Raw genomic sequence first — 14,286 nt, 5'->3', positions numbered from 1 at the left:
ACATGTTTATTGCAGATGAAGCATTTTCTCTTCGTGAAAACATAATGAAACCTTTCCCTCACCGCCAGCTTTCGACTGAAAAAGAAATGTTTAACTACAGATTGTCCCGCGCAAGAAACAGCGTTGAGTGTTCTTTTGGACGATTAGCACAAATGTGGAGGATACTTTTTCGTCAAATAGACGAGCAACCGACGGCAGCAACAAATATTGTAAAAGGTTGCACTGTGCCTGCACGTTATCACAGATGACATTGGAGGAAGAATTGTTTTCAAAACATCTTGCACAAAAATTGATTGGGGGGAATGTAGTGATAGGAGGACAGGGTCTTGAACAAGAGGCTGTAAAAATACATTGTCAAAAACATTTTCCATGGATTTTTGCTCCAGGCATCAACCACAGCTTGTGCTGTTTGGAAATGCACAGTCATCTGCAAGTTTGACAGGTCACCTTGGTTTTTATACACGAATCTCATCCAGGGCCTGGTTATTAATTTTCCTACAAGTCCAATGGCTTGCAATGGCTGAGGAGGTGCTCCTTTTCCGAGGTCTTTTAATGACTTCCTGGAGTGCTTCGACGCAGTTTTCAGTCAGGTACTTCAGGAGGAGGTTCAAATAGTGGATAATGACACCACCCATGTGGAACATAACGTGGAGTCTGTCACTGGTTTTATGACATTAAAATATAAAGATATTTCCAACCACAATCGGACTAATGATTTTACAAAAGGTCCACACAAAAGTAGAGCTTTAAATTATTAAACAAGTCTACTGAATTCATTAAATTATAATTTTATTTAAAAATAAGAAAATGTCAAAATTAATATGAAAGGTTTGACAATCAAAACGTACCTGTTCAGTAACATGTAAAGACACAATACACACAAACAAATCTTGTCTTGTTGTCGTCTCGGGTTTGCTTTTCTGTAATCTTGTAACAGCGTTGGTCTGACTTTTTGTGAAGATGTGTAGTGTGGATACTTCTTCACTCTGTACGGATCACGGCCCAACAAATATTGAGAACAACCGGGCTTCTCAAATTTATTTTATGTCCAATACTTTGCACTATCCATTTGGATCTGGATAGAGATTTTACCAACTCAATTTTTAAGGGGCACCTTTTTATTATCACACTCTTTTATGGTGATGTGATATTACGACACACATCGCCTTTTAATTCGTCACCGAACCGACCATCCTTTAATATTTTTATAACACAGTTTTTGGTCTCCTGTATTATATTTAGTTTGTACCTGGCCGGCCAGTATAACATAGTTTCGGCCTTCTCTGTGTTTTACTTAATTGGGACATATGCATAGTAACAGATTTGCCTTCTCTGTACTATGATTTTATCGATCTCTTTTTTTATCAGACTGATATTGCATAAATTTGCCTTCTTTATGCAAAGATTTTTTTTTGTCACCCATTTACGTACTTACACAGTACATTAATCTCCACTATGCCTTGCTATTTTCCGGCCCCGAATGTTTTTCACACAATCAACCCTGTATTGTGCGAAGAATAGCAAGTGACGATTTGCAGCCTGCCATGGGTTTATATAGCCATGGTGAGTAGTATTCATAGGACGACTGAGAGGCGTTGTCAACACAAGATGGCATAGCAACAGGTTTGAAAAAATAACAACTCAGGTCGCCTTAAGCTAATATCCCATTAAGACTTAAGTTCGTTATACCGTAACAGGACAGAGTCGTTTGCCAACAGATCGAACAAACATTCCTGCTGGTATCTGGTTCACTCGCAGGAAGGCCTTGAACCCAGAAGGATCTTCACTGTTCCGGTACCTCAATTTGGAGATGGAGTAAATCACACTCGTTGCCAGGCAGTGCTTTCCTCCATCAAGCCCGCCTTGCTGTCCAATGTCTTTAGGGCAGAACGGACTTGCTTAGCAAATCCATCCAATATTGTAATTCCTTTCTATTAATTCAAGTCCAAAAATGGAGATTTATCAACTCGCAGTTTTTGTGGTTGACAATTGCTCTGTCAGTTAAGGCACTCATCAATTTAAACAAAATCGCCCATGAACTACAGAAAAAAACATCATTAAAATCAGCATAGATCTGGCATATTTCATCAATGATCTGATGATATGATTGATGTAGTCTTCTTCCTTTCCTCCTGAAGGTCTGTTTATTGCAATGGTATGTATTGTTCCATCATCCAGTCGATTATGTACTTCATTGATATGGTTTCCAAGCTCTGTGGTAGCATCCCAGCAGATGGCGGCAACACTAGCTTGAAGTACATATTTGACTGTCTTTATGCTAGATAAGACGCTCAACTCATGTACCATCTTTGCAGCTGTTGACTTTGAAGGGGCTTTATCAATAACTGACTGTCAAAGTACTGACAGCTGTTTTCAGCAAATTTCCAACTTGGGCTACAGGACATTGGGCCAATATTGTTGTATACGTTGCCTTCCTTATACCGGCATCAAACATTTTGCCATCTTCACGTTCCTCACTTGTAGTAACTACCGTGATTGCCAGAACTCGGTATTCTGGCTGTAGGACTCCATGGCTAGGATGGGTCCAGATGGCCGGTGAATCATGGAATTACTGAGTTAAAACTAGATGTTAAATAGATAAAGTTAAAGTATAAAAATATAGCTTACCCTGAATCTAGGCGTATGGAAGGAAGGAGTGTCAGAAGGTTTTACGTCTGTTGTAAGTGAATTTAGAGAGTGAAGTGTCCAGAAGTAAGTGTCGTTTAAGAGTGTGGAAGGTGCGTCGTCTGTTGTATCGAAGTGTATAGCTTGAAGTGTAGGAGTAAGTGTATAGCTTGAAGTGTAGGAGAAAGTGTTCCTCATTTTCCTCTTCTTCTGGCGATTGGCTGATCAAAAAATCATTGGCATCCTTCAATTCTTTCGCTTCCCCTGTCAATGCTCTAATTTCAGTCATCATCTCCTCCATTTTTTTACCCTTTTCTCCAGACTTCCTTGTCTGATGTGTATGTTGGATCCTTAATTTCTTTATTTATAGTGCTGCTGATGGACGGTCTTTAATCCCACCTAACGTATTTGACAATTTATTTCTAACACCCGAACTATCCAATTGAAATTTCCTCTTCAGGGCCACAAGTTGGTTTTGTAAACAAAGTTTTTTTCTTTTTACACTTCTGTTGAAGTTTCATAATCTTTAACTTACTGCCCATGCATCTCTTGCAGTTCTTCCTTAGCACTGGAATATTTGGCAGACTGATTCTGGTGCTTGGTTGAGTTTGAGGTTCAAAAGTATCTGAACAAGATGGAAAAACATCTGCATAAGGAGTCAAAACAGATTTTACCGGTTCAACTTGGAGTTGGTGTGACTTGTTAAACTCTTCAAATAGGTAATTCCAGATAGTATCATTCTGTAGATTTTTAAATTTGGAGTTGACCAGTTTGTACAACCATTGTAACTTTGATCTCATCATTTTATATTTAATGTTGAAACCAGAAAGCTCTTGAATTTTCCGAATGGTTTCAGGATACTTCTTTTTGCACTCGTTGATGAATGAATGAACGAAAAAAAACATGCATCATCTGGTGAGGCATATCTGGATCGAATGAGTATGTTACCACTAATGACCACACCTGACTGGCTGTCGTTGACGCCATGCCTTAACTGGTCTGTGGGGAGAAAAAGAGATTTTAAAATAAATAAGATATAGATGGTAAAATTAGCTTTGTTCTGATGATTTTTTATCTCTAAATCTTTCTTTCGCTTCCCCTGTCAATGCTCTAATTTCAGTCATCATCTCCTCCATTTTTTTACCCTTTTCTTCAGACTTCCTTGTCTGATGTGTATGTTGGATCCTTAATTTCTTTATTTATAGTGCTGCTGATGGACGGTGTTTAATCCTACCTAACGTATTTGCCAATTTATTTCTAACACCCGAACTATCCAATTGAAATTTTCGATTCCAGGCCACATGTTGGTTTTGTAAACAAAGTTTTTTTCTTTTTACACTTCTGTTGAAGTTTCATAATCTTTAACTTACTGCCCATGCATCTCTTGCAGTTCTTCCTTAGCACTGGAATATTTGGCAGACTGATTCTGGTGCTTGGTTGAGTTTGAGGTTCGAAAGTATCTGAACAAGATGGAAAAACATCTGCATAAGGAGTCAAAACAGATTTTACCGGTTCAACTTGGAGTTGGTGTGACTTGTTAAACTCTTCAAATAGGTAATTCCAGATAGTATCATTCTGTAGATTTTTAAATTTGGAGTTGACCAGTTTGTACAACCATTGTAACTTTGATCTCATCATTTTATATTTAATGTTGAAACCAGAAAGCTCTTGAATTTTCCGAATGGTTTCAGGATACTTCTTTTTGCACTCGTTGATGAATGAATGAACGAAAAAAAACATGCATCATCTGGTGAGGCATATATCTGGATCGAATGAGTATTTTACCACGAATGACCACACCTGACTGGCTGTCTTTGACGCCATGCCTTAACTGGTCTGTGGGGAGAAAAAGAGATTTTAAAATAAATAAAATATAGATAGTAAAATTAGCTTTGTTCTGTTGATTTTTTATCTCTAAATCTATCTTTCTATTACTGAATTAGAATAAATAAAACAAAAGCAATGCTTTAAAACAGACTTTTACATTAAGGGGCGGTTTGGGTCTGATTATTAGGAAAATCCTTCAAACAATTGATTTTGGGATTTTGGTGGAAAACGATATTTTTTTATCTTAAAAATAATATTATTGAAGTTCAAATTCAAGTAGACTATAAATGCACGAAAAACACAGTCGAAAAGGGTACAGGTAGTAAGAAAAGTGTGAAAAACGGAAAGCTATTTTGCTATTTTCTCAATATGTCTTTTTTCTAAGGGTATGGGATACTGTGTCAAACGTTTCTGAGAATCTTTTAAATGAAATTGTCTGAAAATTTCCACAGTTATCACAGAGTATTATATCGCCGTAGATAATTAGTCCCGGCAACCCTTGTATGCAGATTCCCTGTGTACAGACAGAGCTGCATATACGAGATGAAAGTTTGTTTGGACAAATTCAAACCCTCGAGGGGGGCGGGGACATAAACTCATCGAAATTAGGTGAAGAATGAGCCTGAAACATTCCTTGTTTGGTATTTTGTTCGTTTTTAAAGATTTAAATACTTATTTAACTTATTTAGAAAAGTCCACAACTTCCACCATATTTATCTGGATTATGTAAGCGGAGGCACTGGGTGATAGCGAATCGGCTTCGGTCGAGAACCTGCCTAATGACAAAATCACTTCATCAGTGGGGTCTTTCCACATTTTAATTTTTCAAAAAATAATTTCTTTTATATAGAACAAATCCCTGGTTTAAATAAAAAGGTGTTTTGGAAACAATTTTTGAGATATGTATCAGTTTCCCCTCACTGTTTTGACCATATCTCAAAAGCTATAAGTGCCACAATCATAAAACTTTTTGATTGTTTTTGTACAAGGAATCCAATGAAACAATTTTCAGAATGGTTTGACAACTTTGAAAATGTAGTGAGACTACCTAACATTAATATATACACATATATATATATATATATATATATATATATATATATATATATAATATATATATATATATATAATATATATATAAAATATATATATATATATATATGTATATATATATATATATATATATATATATATATATATATATATATATATATATATATATATATATATAATATATATATATATATATATATATATATATATATATATATATATATATATATATATATATATATATAATATATATATATATATATATATAATATATATATATATATATATATATATATACACACACACATACATACATAGATACATACATACATACATACATACATACATACATACATACATACATACATACATACATACATACATACATACATACATACATACATACATACATACATACATATATATCAAAACTGTGTAGTGTTGAAAATAATTTTATCCATTTCGATGGGTTGGAGTGACAAAAAGTTGGTTTAATTTTAATGGGTTGTGTAGATATAGTAGTATGTCTGAACGTACCTTCTTGTATTAACTTATTCCAAGAAGAATTAATGGTCGGTTCATGCTGATACTGGAGCCAATTAGAAATATCAAACAAATCACAATCACTATTTCCGCCATTCACAACACGTTTTACAACATTGTAACCATTCTGTCCGACGTCTAGTCGAATTTTACCAGTTTTGATACACTCTTTGGCAAGAAATCTGATCCTTGTCACACGTCCTATACTCCTTCTTGACATTGTCTGTGTTTACGAGGACAGCTACCACGGATGATGGATACAAGAGACGGTAGATCTAGAGACTGCGAGAGACCCGACTGACCTGTCCGCCATCTTGAACATACATACATACATACATACATACATACATACATATATACATACCTATATTTTCCTCACTATTTATTTTGTGACCATTATTTTTTAAAATTTGCTTCTTGCATGAGGACCCTGTCTAATTGGCATTCGATTACAGTCATAGACATTATTTTATTTTTCCTTTGAACTAAAATTTGAATCATATATTTTTTTAAATTTGATTATCAATTATCAAGCCAAAGTTATAGATCACATTTTTATATCTTTTATTTTGTTAACAAAAATGGTTTTATTTTGTTAAATGAGGGCATTTTGACTAAGATGTGGTCATGTTTCTGATATTATTTACTGTCTCTTACAAATAAATTTTAATTACTCCAATTCTGTCCATTTGTCTCTTATTTTACCTTATCTGCATTTTATTTGTGATACAGTGCAACCCACTTATAACGACATCCAGCTCACACAGCTCATAATGAGATCATGTCAAAGTCCCATTTTTTCCATATTTATTTTATAGACCCAATGAATATTCATATGGCCTTGCCTGAGACAAAGCGTCCCTGCACATGCGCAATCAGTTTCCTGTTTGAACTAATTCCCCTTGTCTTCCTTTTTCTTGATTAGGCCTACTGTTAAATTGTAATTCTAGAAAATGTTGCTATCCCATTTTCTTCCTTTTTAAAAAAAAATGAGCTTTTATATAGCGCAATATCCACTAAACGTGCTCAACGCGCTTCACAAGAGGTCCCTGGTCAACAGCAACATTTAACATGTAGGACGGGACATGACGCCTGTTAGGCGATATACAATGTTTTCGGACAGAGACATCGCTGTCAACTGCCAGGTACTCATTTTGCACCTGAGTACGGTGAGAGAATGTGAGTAAAGAGCCTTCTCCACGGACTCAACTATGCGCCGAGCGAAGCTCAAACCCAGGATCTTCCGATCCGAAAGCGAGTGTCATACCACAAGACCACATAGCCGATATGACCTAAATGTGTTGTAAGCGCCGTAAAGGCCTTAAAAACAAAACAAACCAACCAGTCCTACGGACCTTGTGCAACTGATCTTCTGATTGTAAAGTGATTGCATCTTAGTTTCTACTCTACGTAAATGCCGGTCGTCAGTAAAGATCATCCATCCTCGCCCTTTTACGCTCCGTAATCCTAAGAATCTGCTTATACATTCTGCTCCTAAAACAGTTAGGCCACTTTATGATTCAATATGTAACCTATTCATTGTTAGACGACTGGTTACACACTTCCATGGGTGGGGATCCTGACCTCCCATTGCGGGCAGGGAGGTACATACTGTGTCTTCTATCTCCTTATATCTGTTTTCCAACATGCTTTCTGTATTTGTCTTGGAATGAGTTTACTTGGTTTTGTCCTGGCCCTTTCCGGAGTCCTGGCTGGGAGGGAAACAGTCAAATGCATAGTTATTGTTTTGGGAGATGATATTTTTTTCCTTGTAAATCATCTCTCTGTTATGCATTGTATTATGTTTAGTTTGCATATTATATGATATGATTGGTAAACATTTGAGTGTATTCCTCTTAGTTGGGACCTGTGCTTGTGTCTGGATGAGACTTTTAGGTGATCGCAAATTAAGTACATTGGTGGTATGCTCTTGGAATCTACATCTGATCCCTATTTGTTCCCAGGTCCCCTTTGTCTTACTTTCTCTTGGGTGCTTTAATTGTAATTCTAGAACTTTTTACTATCCCATTTTCTTCCTTTTTACTGGCGCTGATATAACCTTAACGTGTTGCAAGCGCCGTAAAACCCTTAAAAACAAAAACAAACAAACACACTTCCAAGGAGTTTTGAATCGGAAAAGACGTCTCGAAGTATCTGCCCTACTGATGACAATGAGTATAGATTCTTATTGTATTGGTCCAGTAGTCGTCGTGATAATGTGATTTCCTTTATTTTTTTACTGCAATGAGGATGTAATGTACCCACTTGAGCAGCGTCCTTTCTTGGTGAGTGGATTTGTATCTCGTTTGTAAGGAGCACACAGTGAAAGTGAAACGGAAGTTGAATCGTCAGCTCTAATTAAGGTCGACCAATTATAGAAGAGAAGATCAATTTGTGATATGTTTTGAGAGATGAAAGAGAGAGGTAGGGAGGGAGAGAGAGAGTGTGTGTGTGTGTGTTATTGATTTAAACAAGACTCATTAGTTTCGTTTTGAAGGTGTAGATCTTTATATGGAAATGTAAGTAGCTATGCGCAAGCATCGTTTAAATCACACACACACACAAAGAAAAAACAAACGATTAAACAATCCAAAAGTGAAAACAAACAAATAAAACAACCAATAGCTTGTGTATTTAAGAAATCTTTAGTGAATAGCATATGGCACTCTTTTTTAATCTCAATCACTACTTCCTTTGGCTCTTGCAGTCTCCCGTGGTTGAACGGAAAAGTGACTTGCTGTGTCTTCTATCACACCATATCAATTTCCCCTTCCACGTAGCAGTCTGTCCTTCTCCTGGAATAAGATTATTTGATTTTGCCAGGACCCTGGCTAAGATCCTTAGTTGAGAGAGAAGTTGTCGAATGCATGTTTCCCTTTTTCCCAAGAAGATATTCTATTTATTGATGTGTATGTCGTAATCCTGTTCCTGTGTCTGATGGGGACATTTGTGTATGTGATTGAAGTGGATCTAAACTAAATATTAGAGCAGATCGTATGCCTCCATGTTCCTTTTCTGTTGGCGCTGATATAACTTTCCACATGTTCGTAAGCGCTGTGAAAGCGCGGTTTAAATTAAAATGAAAACTTTGAAAACAAATCAGCTAAAAAAATATGAAAAAAGTTTAACAGAAACTCCAATTTAATACACATACACAAATAATGTTGACATCGGGAGGTTTTCCAATTTCAACAAAAAGGACGACGAATAAGGCACTAAAGACTGAATGATAAAAAAAAAACATCGTCTCATCTCATATTCCTATTTGAGTGATCTGCTCAGCGTCCATTTTATTGCAAAATTAAGGGAAACGGCCACGTCACTCTTTATGCTTATTTTCATTTTTCGAGCTTCAAGCAGCATACATATAAACAAAACAAGCATAGTAATGATTTCAAAAGTGTGATGTCGATCATATTTGTTGGATCGTCCAAGTCATTGAAGTCATTCACACGTCTTAAAATGCAATTTACTTTTGTCTCAACACTTAGATTCTAGCGTTTATTATGAAGGGATCTTGACCAATTTTCATTAAAAGTAGTATGTATTAGGACCTACTGTGCGGCTATGTGGTCTTGTGGTATGACTCTCGTCTTCTGATCGAAAGGTTCAGGATTGAGTCCCGCTCTTAGTGGCGTATAGTTGAGTCCTTGGAAAAAGCTCTTTACTCACATTCTTTCACCGTACTCAAGTGCAAAATGAGTATATGGCCGTTAACAGCGTTGCCTCTGTTGGAAAAAAATGTTTCCACCTAACAGGCGCATGTCATGTCTCGTCCTACATGTCAAGTATTAAAGTTGGCATTAGGAACCCCATGTAAAGCGCTTTGACTTTGAGTACGTTTAGTGGAAAGTGCTCTATATAAATGCTCTTTTTTTACATGTATCTGGCTACTAACAGACTATCTCTTTGGTTTTCTTCAATTATCGATAGGTAATTCCTTACATTTTAAGTATGTAAAACTATTCAAACCAACGACGTTTTCGTGTTTATTTATTTTCAATCCTTTATCGTTTTATGAGGCAGTATAGAATTTTATAATCAATTCTTCACGTTGTCTTTATTGGATGCACCTTTTGTTTTTTATATCATGCCAAGTTAAAGTTGTAACATTGTTATATAATTCAAGCTTTATATTTTTCTTTTTTCTTTACAAAACCTTTCCCACGGTAGTTGGTAAGTCTCATGTCAGAGTATAAACAGTCCATGATGATAATAGCCAGTTAACATAACGTTCCCCAAACCTAAACGATTGAGCAACGACAAGGAAGAAAACCAGGATCCGTCCCGTAGGCGTTGTCTGTCCTCACACGACGCTCGTTGCGCGAGTTTAACCTGGCGTTTTGTAGCGACGCCTAAGGATAGATCCTGGTTTTCTACCTCGTCGTTGGTCGATCGTTGAGTTTCGGATGTGTAATCGTTAACTTGATAATCCGGCTAAAACAACGATCATTTCAAACTGGTATCTTCCATAGTTTGACAAACAAATAATTATTTCGTATTTAGTGCCATCCCCGAGAGATTCTTTAAAAGAAATCAATGAATTGATTAGAAATACATCATTTTAGAACATCATTTAATCAAATAGCTAGTTGCCTGTAGAAACGTTAATTGAGTTTAACCCTACGTGCAAGCACGCATTCATACACACACGCGCTCACACACACACACACACACACACACACACACACACACACACACACACACAAAAATAAGGCATCCACGGACACTGTTAAACAAGAATTCCAAATTTATCACAGAGGTAAAAATCAATCCCAATTTTTTGAGCGATGTGATCAGTGTCTCTGCTGTAAGAATTGTTTAAACTAAAAAAATAAAAACACTTGGTTGTCCATCGTATCTGACTAATCGTTTTTATTTTACTGTTAGTTTTGATCTTCTTTTTTGTTCTGACAATATTTCTTTAACAGACCCCAATCAAATTGTGCCTTAGGACACGCTGAGCAATTAATCAAGTTTTCACCCATTAGATTCTCTGTATCCCGAGTATATTCTAGAGAGAAAACCTGATTTCTAGCCTAACGCGTTAGAGCTCTGGTATCAGACCCAAGATATCTGTGAAAAATCATTTCATCTCTATAATCATTATTTACAATAATCACTGGCTCTCGGTGTTTTTACGACAAATTTTACATATTTGTGATAATAAAATACGAAGTTGATGCCGAAACCTATTATTTAAAAGTCCATAAATGATTGGATTCGAAATAGAATTGATATAATAAGATCTGAGAAAAATGTTATAGAGAATCAAAGGGGCACCTTGTAAGTCGTAATCCATTCCTTCAACAATCTGTTTACTGATTTGTAAACTCAAGTAAGGCACGTAACTAAGAATGAACACAATAGTTACCAAGAAAGCGATTATTGTCGTTTTATGGTCCAGTTTGGACATTTTACGAGAACTTTTCTTCCATCTCTGAGATTCTCCGTTGTTAGTATTTGAGTTCTCGTTAGCATTCCATTTGGCTACATTTGCTTGCAATGTTTGACGTAAAGATTTGGATTTTTGAACATTTGGTGTCTTTTCTTTGGTCAGAAGTTGAATGCTCACATCGATCAAAGATTTCTTTTTATGAGATAAATTAGGGACGCTGGCGGATACTGTGCTCGCCTGAGAAATCTTCCGTACTTGTCGTGGAGAGTTTGAACTGATTTTCCTTTGCTGCAACGAATCGTCCATTTTTCGCATGTCCGTAACGGAACTCGAAATCGTGGTGTCTGTGTTTATTTCCTTTTGGAAAATTTCCTTGTTTGAAATCTCAGCCTCAGTAATGTTTATCATTTTCTTATTGTCTTCCACTGATATTTCTAGTTCATTCATCTCGCCACAAATTGTTGATATGCCCTCCTCACGTTCGCAAATATGATGGTGTGCACCGCCTTGGCCTATTTTGTGGTCTTTGTTTGTGTTTACTTTTGAGAGATCTTTGTGGCTTATTGATTCAGAGCTTTCTTTCAAATCAGATGTCGTATCATCTGTTGTTATTGTCATTGAACTGGAATAGTTATTTTTAGTATACTTAAATCTGCGAATCGAAGGATAAGTGAAATGATTGGGATTCGAGTTCGATGACGTGTAGCTTCGATGACGCCTCGCGGCTGCAAGAACGAAACTGTACAATACTATCAAACACACGCAAAGAACAATAAACAATAAGAATAACATAGATGTATAAATCATGGGATACAGAGTCCCTTTCAATGAATTTGAAATGGAGCAATCGTGACCTGGAATTCCTGGTATGCCAGTTTGAACTGTTCGAAAACCGAAAATGATCAGAGCTGGCCAGGAGAGGAGTAGAGCCCCAAATATCACTAAGATGAGAAACCATTTGGTATGGCGAAGGTTAATCTGACGACTCATGGGCTTGCAAATCTTGCGAAACCTGTCGACTGCAATGACAATCAAAGTCAAGATCGAGGCTTCGCTCACAAAAGACATTACCATCCTGCGTGGAAAGAAAAGAAACGTTCATGTTATTAGTATTAGTTATTAGAAAGCTATGGTAGTTGCATGAAGCCTGAAATCATAATAATACTAACGAAAATGCCTTCGCAATTTTAACCCCCAAGCCTTCCTCCTCTGTATAACATGATTATACAAACAATGTAGAAGACTGCTTTCAAAATTAATACTCGTCCTATTACCCGAAAAATATATAAGTAATGATTCATCGCCACTTATGGTCTAAAGAGCGTATTGCATTACAGTCTGCTTCAAAATAAAAGCAATTAAATCTACGATAAGATGGCTCTCATCTCGTAACTCTAGTATTTCAGTTGCAGTGTGCCCTGGGGAAGGCAAATAACATACATATACATTATTCTAACCCTCTAGATTAATAATAACGCGTAATGATGTCATGTTTTCAATAATAATTTGCGACGTCAGATTATAAATCGTTAAATTCCACCCCCAAAAAAATATTCTTTAAAAAGAATAATAATTTAGATAAGTGTTTTTGAACATGTCTTTTATTCAAAGATGACGAAATTGGAATCGATTGAGGGGTAGACTAAAAGATTTCTTACACTCTTGCTTTTTGGAATTCGAACTTTGTTCCCAACGCGCACACGCAAGCTCGTACGGCTGTTGGGAACACGTACGGAATGAAAGAAAAGAATAAAAAGCAAGAGTGTAGGAATCGTATAATATTCTCAGATTCATTAAAGGATGGAATCTGTTACTATGTAGTGGTGGATAATGGAAATTTTAAGGGGTCAATAATTTGGTTCTCCGTAGTTAAGTTTCCTGTGGGGAAAATTATGAAGTATTAAAACTCGCTGCGAAGTTCATTGTCGGTGATGGCAAATTTATCTGTCGTGTTGTGAATTTACCCGACAGCAATGACCCTTGAAAAAAAAAAACAACAAAAAGCTACTATTTATTCCATACCAATTAGTGTGTTGAATAAATATCCGTTTTTCACGTGTGAAATAAAATACACAAAGCAATACTCGCTGACCATTAATTTTATTTAAAATTTTCCAATTGGATTAAGATAAAATACGAGGTTTCCAAATTTATATTTTTATAAAGTCTGTTTACGAAGAAAAACTTGATGCGCAGGTCGCGTCGACTAGGAGAATTCCATATAGTATTCAATCTTTATTCCTAAATTTTGTTAAGTAAAACCGCATTCTGGAAGAACATTTTTATTATTGAGACTTTGAGATGACAATAATTCATTAAATAAACAAGAAGATTTAGAAGCTATGCTGCGATGTCTCCGTTTGTGTGCCAGGCTTAGAGGAGAATGAATGTTGCCGTATTTCACTTCTTTTGAAAAAAAATATTTAGTCTTCATAAAAATCAAAACGCTTAATTAAAACGACGTTGACCTTGAATTAAACCCAAATTCTTTTCACGGATATCCCGTCGAAAGTTGAGTTGATATCCTAGTTCAAAATGCCAAGGACGAAAAATACAGGAATAAGAACTCTTGACTAAGGCTCGTCAATATCAACCGTTTTTAACTTCATTGCAAAGACAGTAAAGACTAAAGAAGTGGGAAATTAAATCAGCAAAAGTAATGAAATAATATTATAGAATTAAAGCACTAAAGCGCTAACTAAAGCCATTATTTATTCACTACAAACCACAAAGTTCACGAATATATTTAGCTTTGGTCAGAAGCAATATTTATACACAGAATTTGCACTCAATTGTCATGACTTCCCTTAGCCCAATGGTCTGTGCTCCGGCTCACCACT

At 36.0% G+C, this 14,286-nt stretch overlaps 1 protein-coding gene across 2 annotated transcripts in view; it reads right to left on the bottom strand.

The window, feature by feature from the left end:
* Nucleotides 1-10,607: 10,607 nt before the first annotated feature.
* LOC144971336 (uncharacterized) overlaps nt 10,608-14,286 on the bottom strand; it is a 10,278-nt gene continuing 6,599 nt past the window's right edge. For both annotated transcript variants that reach the window (XM_078912046.1, XM_078912047.1), the window contains exon 3: nt 10,608-12,521. In XM_078912046.1, the coding sequence (XP_078768172.1) occupies nt 11,168-12,521 (1,354 nt within the window). In that variant the 3' untranslated portion in view covers nt 10,608-11,167. The remainder of the gene's footprint in view (nt 12,522-14,286) is intronic.

Source organism: Berghia stephanieae, chromosome 4 (assembly GCF_034508935.2).
Source record: "Berghia stephanieae isolate SIO BIC M18660-M18661 chromosome 4, UCSD_Bste_1.3, whole genome shotgun sequence".
Lineage (NCBI taxonomy): Eukaryota > Metazoa > Mollusca > Gastropoda > Nudibranchia > Aeolidiidae > Berghia > Berghia stephanieae.
Note: the sequence above shows the minus strand (reverse complement) of the source record. Positions and strands in the feature narration are given on the sequence as shown.